Below are 23244 nucleotides of genomic sequence, written 5' to 3'. Positions count from 1 at the left end.
ACATGGCACTCTTAACGACACTGATGAAATCAGCTTCTTGAGAAATGCACCGTGTTTGAAAGGAGAGAACACAATAAAAAAGGCAAGCAGCAAATGAAACAGCAACATGGGTGTGCTTTACAAACATAATGTTGTTACTCTGAAGAAATAATGCTGGCTTCCTTCTAGACACCATTAGCAATTTATGAACAGGTAGGTCATAGCTCTTCCTCAGAGGAAATGCTCACTGCAATTAAGACCTACCAGGATTTCATTTAACACGGGATCTCAATTTCGCAGGATCTCAACTTTCAGGTCCTCAGTTAAGGGAAATCCTAGTTAACCTCAAGCATGGTTAACATAGTTCTGACAAACTGTTCAAGAAGGGAGCTTTATTATCATTGTCATCATTACTATTGTGAAGATTTCTATACTGCGCTTCCTACAAAGATCACAGGGTAGTTTACAATATAAAAACACAAAAATACATACCATAATGACAAACACACCCACACCCAAACACACACAGTTTACTCTAGGAAAGGGCAGGGTGAGTGCATTTCTGAAACTGAAGCAGCAAGACACTGCAATATAATTTAGCAACACAAAAAGTTATTTTTAAAGGCATAAATATGTGAAACAATACTATTACAGAACCTCTGGTCGGGGGACTGAATTACACTTATCACAGCTACTACTGCCTCTACCTGTAAAATTTTGGTTTTTTCCAGTTGCAATTTTGTTACGTTTTTTAGTTCCTGCCAAAAAAATTAAGGGCATTGATTAAAATGTACCCCATTTAAATAAGGCATTGCAAGATTATGATTTCCGATTGCTGAATTATTATTATTATTATTATTAGCACAGCAGTTCATACCCTCCTATTCTACAAATGTTCAGTTGACCAACAGGCAGGTTAGAAACAACATCAACCAACATTAGGCTCCTATTCTGAGGGATCTACTTACCGCAGCACGGCGGACATAAACAGGATGTGAAAGATGCACATTATTCAACAGGAATAAAATGGAATCCAAAGTGTAGTACTCTCTTGGCTGGCCTTCCTTTCCCGTCCTGTAATGGATAGAAAGCAAGGATGGTTTAGGAAATATTTGGAGAGAATATATCCCACCAATGGTTCTCTTCATAAAAAGCTGGAAGCATGACAAAACAACAAACTTGTACAGTATATCAAAACTGTCTGGCAAATAACTCATGCAAATGCCACCGATCAGCTTGGCTTACTGCTTCCTCACTCTGCCTTCCCCCACCCTGCTCACTTAAGCCAAGTTTGACAAATTCGAAGGGAAAGGCACCATAATATTTGAATTGTTCTCTTCCCACCTTTCAAAAGACACACGGCATACAGACCTTTTCAGTCAGGTTGTTTCTATTAAGGGCAATCGTCCCAAAGAGGTTAACATAAAATTGGGTATTTATATAATTCATGATGGCACACTATGAAGGGGCAAGCACAGCTGCCAAATCAAGCAGTGGCAGCTTGAAGGGAAATATATTAAAAAATAAATGCTCAACTAACAAGGAATACTTTAACAGGTTCCATTAAAAAAAAAAAAGATGGAAGGGTCAGCAACAATGTCTTCACCCACTGACTTACTCCTGCATAAGCCAAGGCACAACCAAAGGGCTCTTCTGTAGCTTAATGTATATTTTGTACTTGGGCCAAAATACAGGAAAATACAGAAACTGTGGCGCTTAAGATAATTTTGATAGATACACTTGTTCACAGTAGGAAGTAAAAGTTCAAAATCCCTTTGCCCGTGCCATGGAAAGACAGTGAAACTACATAGCACAATAATGACTTTGCCAAACCCTTTGTATCACCCACAAGTGTGAACAGAGAGAGATTAAAGGTTTTTTGCTTGGGTTGGCCTGTATAGAAGGTCGAGGTGCATATCTGAGGACCAGATGGAAAGCCCTTAAAAGGTAGGTTTGAGCAGCAGGGCCACCAGTTGTACATTGCTACTGCAAGCTATCTGCTCACCACTGTTGCTATGCTACAACCAGAATTGTTCCTATTAAGGTATCATATTACACTGGCAGAGGTCTGAGTACTTTGCTGTGCAGAAATGGGTTCCTGACATTTTTTAAAGATGTACCTGAAGACAATGGTCTTATTAAATTTATTTTTGTTTCCCTATACAGGGTATCAAGTAAAGTCAATGTAACTAATTACTCTAGTGAGAAAATATAAATTTGGACCAGATACGACTCTGTCACAAAGCAGTTTCAGCACTGCAGCTGATGTCCACAAAACAGATTAGGTGTGATCAATTTAGCAAAAGTGCATGTATAGGTCAGAACTCTCTCACACCCACACACCCCACCCAGGAAGGAAGGAAGGAAATGAAAAGGGGAAAACAGAGTTCTAAGATAAAATTAATAGGAGAGAGGCAACTTCTTAAGATGTCCCACACAGATCTTTTAACCACCTTTAATAATGAAAAGTGCTACATAAAGATTTGATAGCCTGGACAAGACATGAACATTGCAGGTGTGTCAGAAAACTGTTTTTATTTTATTTAACAACTTTCCTTCTGCTGAAGTATGTACTTGATGAATTCTAGCAACAACTGCAAAAGTACTGGAAGTGAAAAAATTTTTACATTTCTCATTAATATTAAGACTTTTTAAAAGCTGACTCAAACCACAGAAAAATATGTTAGAATAAGTGTAGCATTTCACAGACAAATTCTGCATATTTGGTGCCTATAAATATGCAAAGTGATAATTAAAGGTAAAGGTAAAGGTACCCCTGCCCGTACGGGCCAGTCGTGTCCGACTCTAGGGTTGTGCGCCCATCTCACTTAAGAGGCCGGGGGCCAGCGCTGTCCGCAGACACTTCCGGGTCACGTGGCTAGCGTGACGAAGCTGCTCTGGCGAGCCAGCACCAGCGCAGCACACGGAAACGCCGTTTACCTTCCCGCTATAAAGCGGTACCTATTTATCTACTTGCACTTAGGGGTGCTTTCGAACGGCTAGGTGGGCAGGAGCTGGGACCGAAAGACGGGAGCTCACCCCGCCACGGGGATTCGAACCACCGACCATACGATCGGCAAGTCCTAGGCACTGCGGTTTTACCCACAGCGCCACCTGCGTCCCCTACCTTAAACTAAAAGATGGTAATAGGGGTCAAATCATATGTTATAAAGCAGACATAAGTAATGTTAGACCAATGAGAGCTTCTCCAGTGCAAGGCATCCTCAGAAATGCAAGATGCACAATAAAATATGGTGTAAGAAAGAAGCTTGTGCCTAACTCCTTTATCAACTGGCTATTCCCACTGAAATATTTCCTCCAGTAACTCTTCCCAACACCAAAAGGGCTGCAAGGTAAACATAGGTCTGAAATTCCAGTAGGGATAAATGCAGCTGTGACAGAGGGCAGGGAAGCGGAAAAGTAGAAGGCTAGGGAAGGGTTAACTCACCCCCCTATTGTCTCTTCTAATTCATCCCATTATTTTTAAATGTCAAGACTAAAGATTACACTGTAGCATGCAGTCTGACTCCAAGCATTGCCAAATATTTCTTCTATGTGGCCCTCAAGTTTGCCATCCTAACACTTTTCATTCGTTCGTTTTCTGGACACCTGGAACACATGCATTTTTATTTTTATTTTAAAGATTCCTTGCCTGAAGGGCAACCAAACTGGAGAGGAGCAATCAATATGCCCTAAACTAGATAACCTTCAGAATAAAAGCAAAGAACACAAAAGTAGTCACACTTTTTAAAAACTCACCAAAAATGTTGTAAATTGACGGGCTTATAATCTACTGTTGTACGTAGTGAGTTTAACTTGAAGACAGGTATCCTTGTGTGCTTGCCTTTTGTGGCACACCATAGAAACTCGGCTGCTATATTTGTTCAGTATAGTTGTAATCCAACACATCTGGCACATGGGAATACCATGTACATAATCAAGGTTTGCTTTGCTTTTCCTCCCCCATGCAGCCTTGAACAGCACCCAGAAAGTGCTGTTGTTTGCCTCTCAGCATAAAGCAAGGACTTCAAAGTTTCCTCTGGATCTCCGACTGAATATGCAAACACCAATTAGAAAATGGGTCCTTGGACAGTAATCAGAAAATCTGGGTTTACCACAGAATGTGAGGTGAACAGTGATATGACATCAATCATGTATCCCTCGAGTCTGTATCTGTACAATACTGTTACACCCCCCAAAAAAACCTAGGTTCACCTGCACATATCCCAAACCTAAGTGTCTATTTTGACTCTGCTCTGAGCAGTGAGTGCAGAGAATTTGAGCTTCCCCTCCTGCTGCACTTATGCCCCAACTGTAACTTGCCTAGTTCTTTAGTACCCATCCTCACTCCATAGAGGCAAACTCTCCACCCTCACTATATTTCCATCTCTGGTTCAGGCAACATGGTCTGGGGAGCCTGTGCAGTGTATAACTTGCTATCTTGTAAATTTGTATTTCTGTATAGGTGCTTCATCACCATTTTGTGCAAGTGTTTTAATTATAACAACATTGATGGCTCTTACTATTTTCCCCAAGTAAGAAAGGCAGTATTGGCATTTTAAAATTGATAGCAGCTCTAAACCCTCTGGTGTGCAATCATCTCCTAGTCAGTTCACAGCCAAGTCAAAAACTGGGCCAGTTTTAGTTAACAGGTTTAGCTACACCAGACTGTGGAATCAACTTTAACTGTTAGCAATACAAGCTACAACATGCCAATTATTAAAAGTGAACTACGGTCCAATTTGTTAAAGCTGTTTTAAAAACTCCGTAGTATACCCTCCAAAATGTGCACAACATAACTAGGCATGCATTGCCAGGCAATATACAGCTATAAAACTTGCATTAGAGGAAAGAATTTTCCTTCTTGAACTGCACAGCCATGCACAGTTCTTGATGGAACATGCATCTCCAGCAGCCAGGTGACAAGTCCTGGTGCCAATCAGATAAAGAACTTTTGAAAAGAACACCACAAGTAACCAATCAAAGTTAGCCAGGAGAGAGGGTTAGATAAACATGAATCTCTGAACAAACTTCAGCAAGACACAACTACCACTATCTCTCAAAACCTCCTCAGATAAGCTGGGCAAGGGATGAACAGGTGCATAATCTTTAGCTCTACGGTTCAAAGACAGCAAATCACACTCCGGCAGGAAGCTCTGTAACCCAGGGAAAATCCTAATCAGTGCATCCCAATCTCCTCTCAGCAAAGTCATGTTTGGAAACTCCACATTTGGCTCCTGGATCCAACTTTGCAACTAGATTGCATTAGGATTCCATAGTGAACCCCATTTGGCATTGAGAAAGGTAAGAAAAATGGGGGGGGGGATCCTTCTGTTGTCCTTACCCTTTCCCTCTCCCACGGAGGATGGAAAAAGAAGTGAAAACATGCACACTACATGGCAAAGAAAACGGTGTCATTTTTCCACACAGGCTGTGAGGCATTCTCTTTGCCCCTCCCAACAGATACAGGTCAAAAGAAACTAGTAAGAATTATCCTCAAAAAGGATTATCAGCCCTGGAATAATTGGAACAAACCTAACCATGTCTACTCAGAAATCAGCCTTACTGAATTAAATGGAACTTACTCCTAAGTAGGTAGGTTTAGGACTGCAGGCTGTTACTACTTCTATACAAATCTTGGTATCCAGAAACAGGATGGTTTATTCAAGCTTGCATACTTTACATACTTTCCTTAAAAATTAAGCTTCTACACTCTAGTAGTATTGAAAGAAAAACCCAGACTGTGAGGACTCCTTTTTCACTTGCACTCATCTGGAGTAGGTGTACAAAAAAAGTGGAAGAGAAATTCTTACAGCTTTGTCTTAACTATGCTTACTCAGATGCCAGTCCAAATGGTAACAGCAGTTACTCTCATTCCCAGGTAAGCATGCATCTGGACTTAATGGGACTGACCCTCATATATGTATGTGTTTACAGTTCCCCAACTAGTTGTCATTCTTTTCTTTTCATGTGGTCCACTTCTTGTTTCTCTAGTAGTAGCCCTCAGGCAGAAATTAAGCAGGTGAATCTTCAGACATGGAGATTAAACAAAAGAAAGAGCCTTTCCAACTTTAGCTCTTGCTTGCAATTTGGCTCCTTCTTCCATGTTTGATTCCTGCTACAGGCGCAGAAGCAGGGCCAAATTATAAAACCTTTAACCCGACTCTTAACTCTTCCTTCAACAAAAAGAACATTACTATTTGCACAGGAGTCACAGGGCATCCCCATCCTGAGCTCTTTCTCTCAACTTTTCAAGGATTGCCTCCTTTCGTCCTTGCCGTCCTCTCTTTCTTAAAACCCAATTAAGTGAGAGAGAGTGCAATTCAATAACAAGACCCACTGACTTCTGCAATTCTTTATTCCCAGGTATAAACAAATATTACTTCACCTTAATACTGCCCCTAAGCATGTGATGCCATGGATGGGGGACCTGTGGCCCTCCAACTGTTGCCAGACTACAACTCCCATCAGCCCCAACCAGCAAGGACTGTGGAAGCTGTAGGCCTGCACCACCTGAAGCACCACACTGAAGCACCAATGCACTGCAGAGTTTAGCGAGACTTACTTCCCAGAAAGTACATACAAGACTCCAGCCTGACTCTCCTAACTCTTCCTAGGGACCCTATACTCCTCCTTCTTGCAGGAGGTCAGAAAGACACACCTCTCCACCTGCTTCCCCCACAAATTCATGACTTGAATACAGCACGCAGCACTCCCTCCCCGGCAAGCACGCACAAAGCTACAGTGCTGACACCCCCAGTTTACAGAACTTGTTCCTGCATGATGTGGTGACACAGGCTCTGGCCTAAATGGCTTTTTTAAAAAAAGAATTAGGCAAATGCATTGAAACACACTATACGAGAGCCCTGTGTGCAAAGGCAACCTACCCCAGTCACTGGGGGTGGAATCAGAGAATCACAGAGTTGGAAGGCACCCTAAGGGCAATCTAGTCCAACCCCCTGCAACACAATAATCTTTTTGCCCAACATGGGGCTGGAGATTAAGACTATGATTCTAAATCTGTGGATATTTTATTCCTCCTTTGCATATTTTTTCTTAGAAAATATTAATCCCCTCCCCTGAATACCATATTTTTCTGTGTATAAGACTAGGTTTTTTTAACCAAAAAATTAGGTTTAAAATTGGCGCGCGTCTTATACACGAGTAGTGCTGAGGGGTGTTTTCTTAATTTGGAATCCCCAAAAGTAGGGGGTGTCTTATATATGGGGCCATCTTATGCACAGAAAAATATGGTATTTATCGTACAGTTCTTGTCGCTTGGGTGCAGTTCCAAGGGAAATAATAATAATAATAATAATAATAATAATTTATTTATACCCCGCCCATCTGGCTGGGTTTCCCCAGCCACAGCAAAATATTAAAATACAATAAATTATTGCCACAGAAATATTAAACCCCTATGCAATGTAAGCATTTCTATACAGCACAGGGCGAGCCCAGTTCCCAACGGAAACTATTGCCACGGAAATATTAAACCCCTATGCAATGTAAAGCATTTCTATACAGGAGGAGCTCAATTTTCCAAAGGCAACTACCGCCACAGAAACGTTAAGCCCTATGTGCAGCGTTTAAAGTATCTTTACGCAGCCCCAGCAGAACTTTTCTGTGCATGCTGGAAACGAAGCTTGGGAAGGTAGGCGGGTGCAGTGGGCAGGGGATCAACCAAACCCCACAGAACCAACACGCTTAAGAATCATGAGGCAGCCCGTTCCGCCGGCCCGGCAGCTGGAGTCGTCCAGCTTTACAGAGCTTTGAAAAGGCGCCTCTCCTTCCTCCTCCTCCTCCTCCTCCTCCTCCTCCTCCTCGCGACCTGGGACTCACCCCCAGATGACATAGTTGGTCTTGACGTTCTTGGGCCAGGAGAACTCGCCGAAGATCACCTCGTCCCCCTTCACCACGATCTCCTTCTTCTGCGTGTTGTACTGGCGCAGCACGCTCAGGACGTCCGCCATCGCCTCAGCCTCAAAGCTCCCTCAGAAAAGCCTCGCTCGCTCCCTTCGCCGGCCTCGCGGACCCGGGGCGCGCGCTCGCTCCCACGGCTCGGCTCTCCTCAAGTCCGCCGCCGCCGCCGCCGCCCTCCTCCGCCTCACTCGCTGACAGGAAAACAAACCGAACGAACCACCGAGCGAGCGACTCGCTGACTGACTGGCCCAGCCGCCGCCGCCGCCGCGAGAAAGAGAAGAAGGACCCCACGCTGGCCTGACCTGGCTGGCGCCTGCGCACGCAAGGAGAACGGACGCCTCCCTGGAGCCCCGCCTCCTCCTGCTCCTAGCGTTCTGAGGCGAGGCCCCGCCCCCCCCCCCCGCGCGTGATGGGCAGCGGAGGAAGCCCGTCAGAGGCCCGCGCTGGGAAGGGAAGGGTGGAGAGAAAAAATTAATCACCAAGCAGGCACTCGGATAGCCAGCCTCAAGCGGTGAGGGTCCTCGAGGGAGGAGCGGGGCCGAAAGAGGACGGGGCCAAGGGGCGGGGCCTGAGCAAAACCCCGCCCTCTGTTTCCTCTTCTGCTGTTGCTGTTGTTGCCTATGGCTTTGAAGGCGCTGCCCAGGCTGAGTCTGCTGCGGGGCTGGCGAAGGTCAGTACTGGCGGGGGGGGGGACGCGGGGGGGGGGAGCGCTGTCCGCATTGCAAGGGTTTTCTTCCCTAGCAGGCGCTTTGCAAGGTTTTCCCCAAGCAGGGTTGCCTTGATCATGCAAGATTGCCCCTTATTTCAAGGTAAAATGCCATTGATCATACAAGATTTAGCCCTTGTTTCAATGTAAAATGCCCTTGGTCATACAAGATTGCCCTTTATTTCAATGTAAAATGCCATTGATCATACAAGATTGCCCCTTGTTTCAATGTGAAATGCCCTTGATCATACAAAATTGCCCTTTATTTCAATGTAAAATGCCACTGATCATGCAAGATTGCCCCTTATTTCAAGGTAAAATGCCATTGATCATACAAGATTTAGCCCTTGTTTCAATGTAAAATGCCCTTGGTCATACAAGATTGCCCTTTATTTCAATGTAAAATGCCATTGATCATACAAGATTGCCCCTTGTTTCAATGTGAAATGCCCTTGATCATACAAAATTGCCCTTTATTTCAATGTAAAATGCCACTGATCATGCAAGATTGCCCCTTATTTCAAGGTAAAATGCCATTGATCATACAAGATTTAGCCCTTGTTTCAATGTAAAATGCCCTTGGTCATACAAGATTGCCCTTTATTTCAACGTAAAATGCCATTGATCATACAAGACTGTCCCTTGTTTCAGTGTAAAATGCCATTGGTCATACAAGAGTGTGCTTTGTTCCAATGTAAAATGCCGTTGGTCATACAAGATTGCCTCTTGTTTTGATATAAAATGCCATTGGTCATACAAGATTGCCCCTATTTTCCAGTAAAATGCTATGTCTTGCATTGATTCAGTTTGTCTTGCATTTCCCTTTTTTCCATGCTGCTGCTTTCTCTCTGCTCCCAACCTCTTGCAGCCTCCCTTCCCTCTTTTCTCTCCACGCTCCTTCCCTTGGCAACTGGACAGCTCAATTGGTATTCCAGCATGGTGCTGACAACACCAAGCTCGCAGGTTCGATCCCCACATGGGGACAGTTGCATCAGGGCTGGATTTAGGTTTGATGAGGCCCTAAGTTACTGAAGGTAATGGGGCCCTTTATATGTCCAGCTGTCCTTTGCCAACAACAAATTGTCGCTGTTTTTTTGTGTTGAATATATGCTATATGGTAATTTATGGACCTAATAGGTATCTAAAGCCATTTGCACATAACAAAATATGTATTTTATCAAAGTAATTGTTGAACTGACATGCAATTAAGAAGTATATTAATAGAGAAATACAATTAAGAAGTAGTATATTTGGGGGGGGCAAGAGAGTGGGGCCCTAAACTATAGCTTGTTTAGCTTATACGTAAATCCGGCACTGAGTTGCATATTCCTGCATGGCCAGGGGGTTGGACTAGATGATCCTGGGTTCCCTTCCAGCTCTATGCTTCCTCATCTCACTCCAAAGAAGGAGCAAACCAGGGCAAGGCTTTCATGTTGTCCCTTCCAGTTCCCTGCAGCTTAGGTTATAAGGTGTCCATCAGCAAAGCTGGGCCCTTTCCCTCAGACAGCAACAGGTTCAGAGTCTCTAGAAACAAGCAGATTTGTGTCAAGAGTCTGATGCTTTCAGGTTTTGCGGGAGGAGTTCCAGGGAGGTACAGACCACAGCATCTCCAAGTTGCTTCAATATTCAGTATTTTTATTTTAAAAGCCTGGTACAGGTCAGGGTGTCAACGTTTGAGAAAAGAAGATCTCAAACCCTTGAAAATTTGTTTTGTGTCACGCATTTGCTTCTGTATTAAAATGGATCCCATGCTTTCTTTGTATTAGTGCTAGGATCAGTCACTGGGATTCCTTCGTCACAAAACTGTAGAGTTGGAAGGGACCACCAGGGTCGTCTAGTCCAGCCTCCTGCAATGCAGGAATCTTTTGCCCAACGTGGGGCTGGAACCCACAATGCTGAGATTTAAACCTATTTATTGTGTATTTAATTAAATATATTGAATCAAATATATTAATTGTGTATACTAAATAATATTAAGTATATTGCAAACACTTTAATTTACGATGTGGAAATTTAATTCACTGTGTGGCCTGCGGGTTCTGTGTCAAAGTATTCGCACTTGGTATGAAAAGTTGGACTGCCTGGTATAGGCTATACTGTGGTTGTTGTTGTTGTTGTTGTTGTTGTTGTTGTTGTTGTTGTTGTTGTTTAGTCGTGTCCGACTCTTTGTGACCCCCTGGACCAGAGCACGCCAGGCACTTCTGTCTTCCGCTGCCTTCCGCAGTTTGGTCAAACTCATGCTGGTAGCTTCGACAAAACTATCCAACCATCTCATCCTCTGTCGTCCCCTTCTCCTTGTGCCCTCCATCTTTCCCAGCATCAGGGTCTTTTCCAGGGAGTTTTCTCTTCTCATGAGGTGGCCAAAGTATTGAAGCCTCAGCTTCAGGATCTGTCCTTCCAGTGAGCACTCAGGGCTGATTTCCTTAAGAATGGAGAGGTTTGATCTTTTTGCAGTCCATGGGACTCACAAGAGTCTCCTCCAGCACCATAATTCAAAAGCATCAATTCTTCAGCGATCAGCCTGGTCCTGCTCTCACTTCCATACATCACTACTGGGAAAACCATAGCTTTAACTATACGGACCTTTGTTGGCATAGTCTCTGCTTTTTAAGATGCTGTCTAGGTTTGTCATTGCTTTTCTCCCAAGAAGGCTATACTGTTACATTGTGCCAAATGAAGAAACAGTCCTCTGTGTGGAGCTCTGCAAAGTTTACTAGTTGATGGTGTGAAAAGTAAGCACTTCCAGATCCCATAGATTTAAAAATGGGGGGAGGGATTAAGCATATCCTGGATTCTCCCACCAGGAGTGACACGTATTTGTATATAAACACATATTACAGATCTCCAGTAGTCTTTCCTCACGAGGGAAACAACCCATAAATTCTCTGGAAAGAGGTTGCACAAAATATTGTACCTGGCATGCATGAAAACCACCTGCCTGTATAAGAACTTGCATAAATGTAGTAAATAGCATGCACACTATAGTCTATAACAGTTTGCATGTTATTTACAGAAAGGACATTATGAAGCATCAAAACATGTGAAGCAATTAGGCTGTACTAGTTGTATGGCAGGTTTGTAAACAGGTTATTGCCTAGTTGCCTGTGGCAAACAAGGGCTACCTCCAGGTGACCAGGCCAGGATGCTTTTGCAAATTGGCAGAATTGGGTGTTCTCTCTCTCTATTCCTGTGAGGTTATCAGTATGCTACAAATGCAGGTAATGTTTGTTGACAATGGCTTTTTCCTGGCTACTCTCTGCTGGCAGAAAAGTTCTTTAACACCATCCGGACTTCCTCAGAGTCAGGAGTGCTCATTAGGTAGTAAGCTTATATAGTGGTACCTCGGGTTACATACGCTTCAGGTTACAGATGCTTCAGGTTACAGACTCTGTTAACCCAGAAATAGTACCTCAGGTTAAGAACTTTGCTTCAGGATGAGAACAGAAATTGTGCTGCGGCGGCAGCGGGACGCCCCATTAGCTAAAGTGGTGCTTCAGGTTAAGAACAGTTTCAGGTTAAGAACGGACCTCCAGAACAAATTAAGTACTTAATCCGAGGTACCACTGTAATTATAATAATTTATCTTCTGCACTTATACAATATTATACATTCTGATCTCAATGGGACATATTTCTGAGTAGAGACGTATAGGCTATTTTTATTCAAAATTTTATAGACCACTTCAAAAATAAACTCAAATCTAGTTACAAAAAATAGTAATACCATATATAATAATAAAAAGATAGATCTTAGTAAACAGTTCAGTTCTGCTGAAGTCTTAATGAGGTGCAAAATGTTAAAACACAGTTGCCAACTCCCTTTCTTGTTTCATTTTGCTTAGATGTTATTTGCTCTGTAAACATTGACTGAGCTCTGCAAAATAACATTAATATATTCATTTGGCTCCATTTATGATTTTATTTCAGAATGGGGAACAGTACATCTGCTACCACAGACTTATCTAACACTGCCACTGCTAACCAGATAGAGGTGAGTGGAAATGGCTTTTACCTTAAACGTACTCCACTGCCAGTTTTTTGTATGAAATTTATTCATTTATACTCTTGCCCCTTAACCAAAGAAGCTCCTGGAGTGTCTTAGAGAAATTAGTATTAAGCCCTCGGGTTCACAAAATATGTGACACATGAGGAAGTAGAGAAAATACTTTTAAATTATTGTTTATAAATTTTCAGGTTTTTAAATAATAATAATACCGTTATTGTCATTGTACAACCTGTCATTTTTAAATGACACATTATTATTATTTGTTGAATCTGTTTCCTGCCCTTCCTTTCGATAGAGCCCAGGGTAGAAAACACATCCCCAAATCAGAAATATAAACATAGCCAATAATGAAACATGTTTTTAATTGTTGTTTGGATTAGAGAAAATTCATGAAAATTATTAATAGATAGCACCTTTCACATGGCACATATTCATACTCCGAGAATATGTCCTGTTGGTGGAACTGTGGAGCCATAAAGACTTTATGCCCATTTTCCCCAGACTCCCTGGACTGTTGTTATGGTTGAAAACAGCACCACTGTTAGAAATAGTCTAAACAGATTGGGCTTGTGTGCCTTCTTTCTTATTTTAAAGGCAGTAACTCCCAAGTTAAATAAAAACCACTTGTCTTATCTTATGGTGGCAGCCCACCTCCTATAGCCCAAGGGGGAAAGATGGTCCAAATTTTAGATTTGATATTTGGCTCAAAAAAGGCTGTGCATATTTTAATCATGGGAAAACTCGCTCATAATTCTGAGTGCTGTGCGGAACTGTGGAGCCTGAGGATTAAGTGTGCATTTGACTGACCTTGATGGCGTATCTTAGTTACTGTACCCATCTGAATATAGTCCATGTAAAGTATGAATTCATTTGGAATGTAACTAGTCCTTTTCCAATTTGTTTTCCCCATTTATGTCTTTGCTTGCTTGCCTGTATTTCCCCTTTATTCTTTCCCTTACAATTAGATGTTAATGCTCATTTATTGGTTCTTCTATAAACCCATTCTGTAAATATACTCAGTATTGTAAAAATGTATTTATGCTATTTTTCTTTTGCATATTTAGCATGCCCATGAAGCGTATGTTTGTTTTGTCTTTTAGTTTCCTTTTTCTCTTTCTACTTAAAGATTTTTTTTAAAGTACTCAGATTATATTCAAGCACATTCTGTGAAGAACGTTGGCAAAAGCATGTCTTGCTTGATGCAAACAGCGAGATGTCTAAGATGACAAATGTGAACCCAAGGTTTTATTTTTGCAGTTTAAAGAGGTAATTCGCTTCTAGATTATAGTTAAATATTTTGATTATTTTTTGAGGGCCAAGACTTGAGCAGACTTTGCCTTCCCCAGTCTTTGTAGGCAATTCTGGGATGGGAAAATCTAAATGCAAGAACCTTGATATTGTTAAAAACTTAAAAGCTTACATTACGTATAGAAACTGCTCACGCAAGCTTTTCTTAAAACACTTAGCAAACTATCTCAGACAACTGTGTAGTGATCTTCTCGAAAACCACATGCTCCTACTGCAACATGGCAAAGAAACTATTTGAAGATATGAATGTGAACTACACAGCCATCGAACTGGACATGTACGAAAACGGAAGCCAGTTTCAAGATATTCTTCATCAAATGACTGGCGGCAGGACAGTGAGTACTTTCCAAGTTTGGTCACCTATAGCAGAAACTTCGGGGGTGGGAATTCTCTCTCCAATCCCCTCCCCCAGTAGATGCATTTCTTCCTACAGCAAATAATTGACCTGTGGAACTCGTAGCCACAAGATGTGGTGATGGGATGACATAGACCTCTCTCTCTGTGAATTAATCAGTGACCACCAATCATGACAACATGTGCCTATGAACCTCTGAATAAAAGTTACAGGAGACTGGTTACAACCCTAACAATAGGAGTGGGAGCTATTGCTTTGTGCCCTGTTATGGCCTTCCTGGATGTTACATCATTAAGATATTCATATCCATCAGATGGGGCTACCTGTTGTTGTTGTTTTTAAGTTTGCTTTCCGTGTTTGATTTCATGGTAAAACTTTCAGAGCATAGAATTTAGACAATCTAGCATGACCTCCTGCCTGCAGAATATATTGTATACATACGACTGTATATCGTCTGACCCGTCTACCACAATTATTAAGTTTGCAGATGACACCACCATAATGGGTTTAATAACAGGTGGAGACAAATCAGTGTATAGAGGGGAGGTCAAAAAAATATCTACATGGTGCCTAGGGAACAACTTGCACCTTAATATCAGCAAGACAAAGGAGATGGTGTTGGACTTTCGGAGGAAGAGAGGAGAAGTAGCCCCGCTGTACATCGGGGAGGGCTGTGTGGAGAGAGTCTCTTCCTTTAAATTCCTAGGAGTTTATCTCAGTGAAGACCTTACTTGGAAAATAAATACAACCCAGGTGGTTAAGAAAGTCCAACAGAGACTCCATCTCCTCAGAGTATTGCGAAAGAACGATGTAAATCAACATTTGATGATCTCCTTCTACTGGTCAACAATAGAAAGTGTCCTTTCATCCTGCATCACAGTGTGGTACGCTGGTTTGACATCATCTGATCGGAAATGCCTACAAAGGGTGGTGAATACAGCACAAGATATTATGGGCTGTCCTGTGAATCCACTGGATGAAATAGCGGAAGAACGTTGCCTCAGGAGCGTGAGGAAAATTCTCAGGGATGATTCACACCCTGGCCGGCACTTTCTTGATCTCCTGCCCTCGGGCAGAAGATATAGAAGCATGATTAGTTGCACCAACAGGGTAAAGAACAGCTTCTATCCGTGGGCTGTTAGGCTGTTGAATGAAAAGATAACAACAGGGCAACTTTCGGGTTTGGTGGGTGTGCGTCAGTAAACGAGGGGAATTAAGACAAAGAGAGCTGAGTGGGGGGTGCTCGTGTAATCTCACTGTATACAAGTTGTACAGTGACAATAAAGTATTTCAGTTTCAATTTCAATATTGAAGAGTTGGGCATTGCTTGCCATTTATGCATGCCATTTGTCCAGCTCCATAGCTATTTCTGCTACAGCCCAGAAATACTATACTGCAGGCATGTCCACCAAGTAGATCACTGGACGTCTGCAGTAGATCACTGGCAGATCATTGGCTCCCCCCAAAGAAACTGAACAACTGTGGCTCCCCTAAAAGTAGCTCAACATTTTACCTCCTCCCTGAAAAAACTCAACAACTTTGACCCGAACCCTGCAAAAATGGGCCTTCCTCCTTCCTAAAAAAAAAAAGCTCCTAAAAAAACTCTTTTGACCTGCCAGTTTTTAACTCTGTGAGTAGATCGCAGTCTCTTGGGAGTTGGCCACCCCTGCCATACCGGGACATAAGTGGTAACATTATAGAATATACAGCATGTGTGTTTTAAGCTTATATGCAAGAAATAAGATTCATTTGTTAATTTTTATACTCAACAGGTTCCAAGAATATTTATCAATGGAACATTTGTTGGAGGTGCTACAGACACACAGAGACTTCATCGGGACGGCAAACTGCTCCCATTAGTTCACCAGTGTCTCTTGAGAAGAGGGCGAAACTCAGAACAGCCATGTAGTCTTCCTTGATTCCCTTGCTTCTGACACAGTTGTGTTGCTGGAGTTTATTAGACTGCGTATACTTAGTTATGAATTCTTACACCCCGGTACTCTGGTTTCAGTACTATTTATGTGTTCAAAATATGCATGGAAGGTTTTCAACAGCCAGATAATTTATCATGAGCCAGTTCATCCTAAATACACAAAGCACTCTTGTACATTCTCAATACAAAATAAGCGCTGTTGAAGGAGTAAAAATGCATAGGAGTGCACTGCTTGTTTTCAATTTAACCACAAATTCTATTGAAATACTTAAATTTCATTTAGGTCCACCCCAATGCAAATAGCTGACAACACAGTCCTAACCACGTCTACGCAGAAGTAAACCCTACTGAATTCATTGGGGTTTGCTCCGAGGTCACAGTATTATTGCAGCTTAAATTAAGGTAGGTAGCCGCGTTGGCCTGACGCAGTCGAAATAATAATAATAATAATAATGTCCAGTAGCACCTTAGAGACCAACCAAGTTTGTTCTGGGTATAAGCTTTCGTGTGCATGCACTTCTTCAGGTATCTGGTATCTGAAGAAGTCTGCATGCACACAAAAGCTTATACCCAGAACAAACTTAGTTGGTCTCTAAGGTGCTACTGGACATTTTTTTATTTCTAGCTTAAATTAAATTGCACTTTGGCATCATTGAAATAAATGTGGGAAGTTAATAGTGACTTAGTTTCCCCTGAAGTGTGGTAACTAACCTCAGCTTCATCTAGAATCAGTTCAAGATTCAGCTAGTATATTCTGCAGCAAAGAATTACCGTATTTTTCGCCCTATAGGACGCACTTTTTCCCCTCCAAAAATGAAGGGGAAATGTGTGTGTGTTCTATGGGGCGAATGCAGGCTTTCGCTGAAGCCTGGAGAGCGAGAGGGGTCGGTGCGCACCGACCCCTCTCACTCACCAGGCTTCAGGAGAGCCCCACCACCAGCCCCACAAGCTCGGGGGACAGCGGGGAGGCGGAACGCCGCCATCCCGCTGTCCCCCAACCTGGTTTGGAGGCTGGCGGCGGACTTCCCCCTCCCCTACCCCTGCATGCTCCCAGAGCGGGCTTCGCGCAGCTCTCCGCAAGCTGTGGGAGCCCGGTGCGACCGGGGGGGGGGAATAAATTTTTTTCCCTTTATTTCCCCCCAAAAATCTAGGTGCGTCCTATGGGCCGGTGCATCCTATAGGGCGAGAAATACGGTACTACATGTGTCAAATGTAAAGAGAGCAGTGTTTGGTAACCAAACTCTAAGCGGATGCTTGCGCATTAATTCTGTGGCTGTATTAGCTATCAGAACCGTGGGATGAAAAGCCAGCTGGCTTGGCCCCAGCCGGAGCGTCTCCCGTCCCAGCCTTGCTGCTGTAGAGATCCATCAGTCATCCTCCTCCGACATGCATCTGAGACTCGTGCAGCTGTGCATGAGCACACATTACTCAGCAGTGTAAACACACAACAGAGCTGGCTCGAGGCGTGGATACTAGGCTATGTTTATTGAACATAAATCAGGACAAAGAAAAACATGGCTTCTCTCCTTGTCGTTCTTCTCAGAGAGAGAGAAAACAAAAGCAATACAGAGTGGATGTTCCGCTCACGGGACTCCAGCAATCTGCGCTGGAATGCAAACAGACATGTGACATGTAACAATCCCACATATCTGCAGCAAGGGTGGAATGGATTTCCCAACATTAGCTACCTTGTAGTACGCTAGGTTTATCCTAGCATAGATGTCTCCTTTTTTCAAATTAGAGCAGCGTCTCTGGCCTCTTAGACAAAAGCTGCAGTTGGAATTAAATGGAGCAGTCCTCATACTCCACCCTTTCCATTGAGATTAAACTACAGTACAAGAAATGCATGTTGCATGCATTAATTGTGCTGGCAGTTGGAACACTGCCAAGGATACACAAATAAAACACCTCCGATCTATGTGAAATATGTGTGTGTATGCCAGCTTCCAAATCGGGTTGATGCTGTTAGCTTGTTTCAAAAACCAAAGATGAATCCCAAGGTATACGCATAATGCTGAGCTGTGGTTAATGGAAACCAGAAGCAAGCATTTTGAACTCCTTGTTGTGACCATGCCCAAGGGGGTGGGAGGAGCGTACAAGCAAAGAGTCTAGCTGGCACTCTTTCCCTTCCCGACCTCATTGCCAGACCTTGAAAGCAATGGCAGAGGATTAGCTTGTCACAGTTCGAATCAAGCAGGTGGAGAGGTGAGAGGAGGAAAGATATTAAAGAAGTGTGGTATTGCGATCTGAAGTGACAGGCTAAAGCTACAGGTAAAGTAGAACGGACTGTTTTTAAAACACATCTCCAAGCTTCCCTGGTGCAGAACACCGAAGTTTCTCTAGCCCACTGCTGCAACAGTGCTTATTTTTATTTTTATGCTCATAAATTACAAGCGACATTTTATACTATGAGTAGCCAACTTGTGGCTCTACAGTTCCTACCAGCCATGGGGTGATAGGTATAGTTCATCAACATCTGGAAGTGGCGCGATCCTGTTTTTCAGTTGTATTTTCTACAAAAGTTTTCCCTGTTGCTGAATACTTGAGCAAAGTAAGATACTTCAATATTTGCCATTAAGTGTGTGCAATTATATAATGTACATTTGGTGGCGCTGTGGGTTACACCGCAGAGCCCAGGACTTGCTGATCAGAAGTTCGGCAGTTCGAATCCCCATTGCTCAGTCCCTGCTCCTGCCAACCTAGCAGTTCAAAAGCACGTCAAAGTGCAAGTAGATAAATAGGTACCGCTCTGGCGGGAAGGTAAATGCGTTTCCGTGCGCTGCTCTGGTTCGCCACATGACCTGGAAGCTGTACGCCGGCTCCCGCGGCCAATAAAGCGAGATGAGCGCTGCAACCCCAGAGTCGGCCACGACTGGACCTAATGGTCAGGGGTCCCTTTACCTTTACCTTATATCTAGCTTTAATCATTATTGCTATACCGCTTTTCAAGCGAATACTGTCAACCAAAAGACCTTTCCCTCAATACTTTCACATGCTTGTACCAGAATGCCATGCTTTGACAGGGCAGAGCAGCCAACCTCTTTACAAGGTACAGTTGTGCAACAAGAAGCACCACACTCAATGTGGAAACCCAGAATTACATAACTTTGTGCTTTTATCACTGTGCTTCAAATGAATATGGGAAACTTGCATTTGCTGGAGTAGCTCAGAGAGCAGCAAAAATCGTCTGAAGTGTAGATTTCAATTCAATGAACTGTGAGACTGCTAACATGGTTTGTGCCCAAAGTACGTTGTTTCTAATCTGTGATTGATGAAGCCACACAAAACACAAAAGGAAATCCATTGTCTGTGAATACCTTTATTGTGACCAAGAATAAAATGTCACAAAATCGTTATCGAGCTAGTATGACGTGTGAGGAGTGGATCATTATACCGTCATGGAATCATGTGCAATGAAGGACATATTAGAAATATTTTAATTTGAAATGGCTAGCCAGTGAACTTTTAGTCCCTACAACACTTTCTAAGGGAGAGAGACAATAAAAGGAGTACACTACTAATGCCTTCTCAAAGTTCAGTTTAGTTCAGTGGGTCTTACTACCAGGTAAGTGAGTATAGGAATGTAGCCTTAAAAGTGCTAGAGCAGGGATACTGAATATTGTTCGACTCCCAGCCATACTAGGAAGCACAGCCAGTGGTCTGGGATGGTGGGAGTTGTCAAAAAGCATCCGAAGGGACGCAGGGTTCACCATACTGCTCTAGAAAGTGGATGTTACAATTCATAACCTTCATGCTAGTGCATTTGTCCGTGTTCAAATCAATTTTATCTCCAAACACATACTTGTTTTTCTCCTGCACAAAAATGACGCAACAAGTATATGCATTTGGTTGAAATGGTTGGCCTTCCTATGGAGGCATCACCACAATAACCACGGGAAAACCAGAGCAAATTCCTTCCATTCATTTCTGCACCAAAAAGCCGCCACACCACCTAGAGCCCCCTTAATTGTAAAGCCAATCTTGAAACATATTCTCTCGATTTTGAAATGTGAAGTCGGTGATCCTACAAGATACCACAGCTCTGGAACAGTCTTTCTCCTAAATAACTATGTCAGTACGGAGGGGAGCGGGGCACACATGGTCGAGAAAGCTTACAGGAAGGGTAAGTGCATTGTGAGAATTCGTACGGAAACACATAATGGTTGTGAGAGCCACCAGAAGCTTAACAGCCAAGGACAAAGAAGAGGAGGAGGAGGAGGAGGAGTTTGGATTTGATATCCCACTTTATCACTACCCTAAGGAGTCTCAAAGTGACTAACAATCTCCTTTCCTTTCCTCCCCCACCACAAGCACTCTGTGAGACGAGTGAGGCTGAGAGACTTCAGAGAAGTAGACTTCCGGGGTGGCGCCATTAGCAATGGCGGATTCCCTCTGAACTGGAGGGACCAGCTCCACGGGAAACGGGTCTTTTCCGCTACGGCGAAGCGGGGACCCATTCAAAAATCACAGGCGGATGAAGCCTGTGACCATGGGACTCGGCGGGCACCTTTAGCGCCCCCCCAACCCGCAAAGGAACCCACTAACGGGCTCCGGAGCGAAGAGGGGGAAGTGGCACGGTGCTGAGAGTCAACTGCTTCTTCCATGGAGCGAAAGCCGCACAGCCGTTGCCGGAGAGCGCTGCCTTTTTCCTGGGACAATTTGGCTTTTAAAACAACCACCCGTGAGTACTTAAGTTTTGGACAATTGGACTCTAAATAAGGATTTGCGAGCAGAAAGGAAAACCGGACTTAAAAGTTTAATTTAATTTGGCACTGAAACGGGAAGGTCTAAACAGGAAGTCAGCCTTCTGTTTCTTTGTAGATAGATTAAAGCAAAGACACGGCAAACTAGAGTTCTGAAAATCGTTTCTAAAGGATTAACTTTCATCATTTAAAATTGTTGAACCCCCTTCGGAAGCAGGAGAAGAGGGGGGATTTTTTCCGGACTGTTTAAACCTGCAGAAGTGAGTGTAAAGTAAAGTAACTTTCCACCGTCTTGATCCTGGAGCGGGGTGTCAGGACTGATGTTTTTTGAAGCTCATTGACCAGAGACAAACGTTTCTGACAGATAGCTAAAGGAAGAGATACATAGTGATTCCATTTTTCCCCTTCGCATTTTAAAGGAACAAATATTGACAAAATATCTGAAAAAGGAAACTTTGTTGTTAGATCTGTTTTTAAAAGAAAAGAACAAACAGAAGTTCTTCCCCTAGAGGGAGCCTGTGAAACTGTAACCAAATTTGAATCGGGGAGCTCGCAGCTGTTACAGATTACGATCGTGGGAATAGACTTCTGACCTTGCAGGACAATGTATTCAGAAGCTCTGTTGAGTGCTTTCTGTAAAACAAGTGCCCTATTGGAACAGCTACATGAGAAGACGGATTTTATGACTGATGCGATTAGAAATTTTGGACAGGCAGTGGGAAATTATATAGAGCCCACCCAGGAATCAGATCAAGAGTGTGCCCTGACAGAACAGATGAGGGAAGAGGATGTTGCTGAATCTTGGGCGCCAGAGATGGAGGGAGCTGCGGCCCAGCAGGAACATGAATTTTTGGACTTGACAAATGAACTTGGAAAAAGCCAGATTTGGAAAGATAAAGTTTGGTTTGGCTTGGAAATGGGGGGTTGGATAGACCCCCCTATGCAGGGAGGTTTGGACTTTTCGAGTCTGGCAATGGGCCGTGAGATGTTTGGGGTTGTGGGGGCTCTCAATTTTGGAGGGACTTTGAAACATGTTCTTAAATACCACATGGAGCTTAGTGTGGACTATGGAAAAGAGGCTGATTTGTCGAGAAGGGTCAAAAGCATTCTCAAGCTGGAGTTCCCAAGAGTGAAAGAAGTAGGAGACAAAGGAAAATACAGCTATAAATATGAAGAAGAGCTGCGGAAGGGACATGGAAGGGACTTAAGGGCCTCGGACATAAGGTTACCAGGTTAATGCGCTAGATTGATGGGATAGAAAGGACTGACAAAACCCGGGTCCAGGAGGAAGAGACGCTGGATGAAGATTGGATTGTTATTTCTTTTATTATGATTGTTTTATAAAATTGATGAATGTTAGAAAGATGAAACGAAATTATTTGGCTTTAGTAAAAATGTTTAAAGAATTATGTAAGAATATTATGGTTATCAGAAATTGGTAAAAATAAGATTTAAGTTTTAAGGTTTTCATAGTAAGATAAGATTAAAATAGATTAAGGTAAAGTAATGACAGAATATTATGAAATATGGAAAGGATTTGCTGCGACAATTAACAACTAGGATACAAAAAAGGGAGGAGGAAGAGGTCAAAGAAAGAAGGTAATGACAGTTAAAGAGTTGAGAATATTGGATTTGTTTTTAAATGTGATATATTTTTGTTTTTTAATTGTGTTGTGTCATTTTTTGATCTTGATTTTTATTAATCTGTATTGTTTGATTGTGGTTTGTCTTTTCTCTGTTTTTTCTTTCTTTTTTTCTTCTTTGTTTTTTTTTTTTGTAATTCTAAAATTTTCAATAAATATCATTTTAAAAAAAAGAGAGAGAGAGAGACTTCAGAGAAGTGTGACCAGCCCAAGGTCACCCAGCAGCTGCATGTGGAGGAGCGGGGAAGCGAACCCAGTTCCCCAGATTACGAGTCCACTGCTCTTAACCACTACACCACACTGGCTCTCACCACAAAGGCCAACTTACATCAGAGGCCTGGAAACAAAGGGTCACATCTAATGAAGCCCACCCACCTGGGCAATAAAAATTCTCTTCTGCTCCAAGTCTGCCATGGAATATCCCCCAACCCTCAGGAACAGGCTTTGAGCGTGCATGGGAGGCTGAAAGGGGGTGGCAGGGAGAAGTCCCATTGCATGAGGGAATGCCAATTTGTGCTACACTGGACCTCACCCAAAGAGGCAGAATGTAGGCATGCAGAGGTAAACAGCATTCAGCACCTGCCCAACATCTGTTCCAGCTGATCTTTATGGCCTCATTTTCCATACATATGCCTACCATTTAGTGAGCCTCAGTACATGCATATTGATTGTGAAGCCATTGAAGAGAA

General features: G+C 42.9%; 2 protein-coding genes across 2 annotated transcripts in view; one reads left to right on the top strand and one right to left on the bottom strand.

The window, feature by feature from the left end:
- CDC73 (cell division cycle 73) overlaps positions 1–8201 on the bottom strand; it is a 112583-nt gene extending 104382 nt beyond the window's left edge. Inside the window, exons 1-2 of the mRNA XM_081012230.1 lie at positions 7822–8201; positions 948–1053 (exon numbers count right to left, since the gene is read on the bottom strand). Coding sequence (XP_080868356.1) covers positions 948–1053; positions 7822–7952 — 237 coding nt within the window. The 5' untranslated portion in view covers positions 7953–8201. The remainder of the gene's footprint in view (positions 1–947; positions 1054–7821) is intronic.
- A 217-nt stretch (positions 8202–8418) lies between these two features.
- GLRX2 (glutaredoxin 2) lies at positions 8419–19573 on the top strand. Its single transcript, XM_081012370.1, has 4 exons — positions 8419–8572; positions 12535–12598; positions 14080–14256; positions 16049–19573. The coding sequence occupies exons 1-4, from the start codon at positions 8523–8525 to the stop codon at positions 16193–16195; spliced, it is 438 nt and encodes a 145-aa protein (XP_080868496.1). The 5' UTR covers positions 8419–8522; the 3' UTR covers positions 16196–19573.
- Positions 19574–23244: the final 3671 nt, after the last annotated feature.

Source organism: Podarcis pityusensis, assembly GCF_964106645.2.
Source record: "Podarcis pityusensis genome assembly, chromosome: 6".
Lineage (NCBI taxonomy): Eukaryota > Metazoa > Chordata > Lepidosauria > Squamata > Lacertidae > Podarcis > Podarcis pityusensis.
The sequence above is the reverse complement of the archived record's forward strand: the minus strand, read 5'-3'. Positions and strand labels throughout refer to the sequence as shown.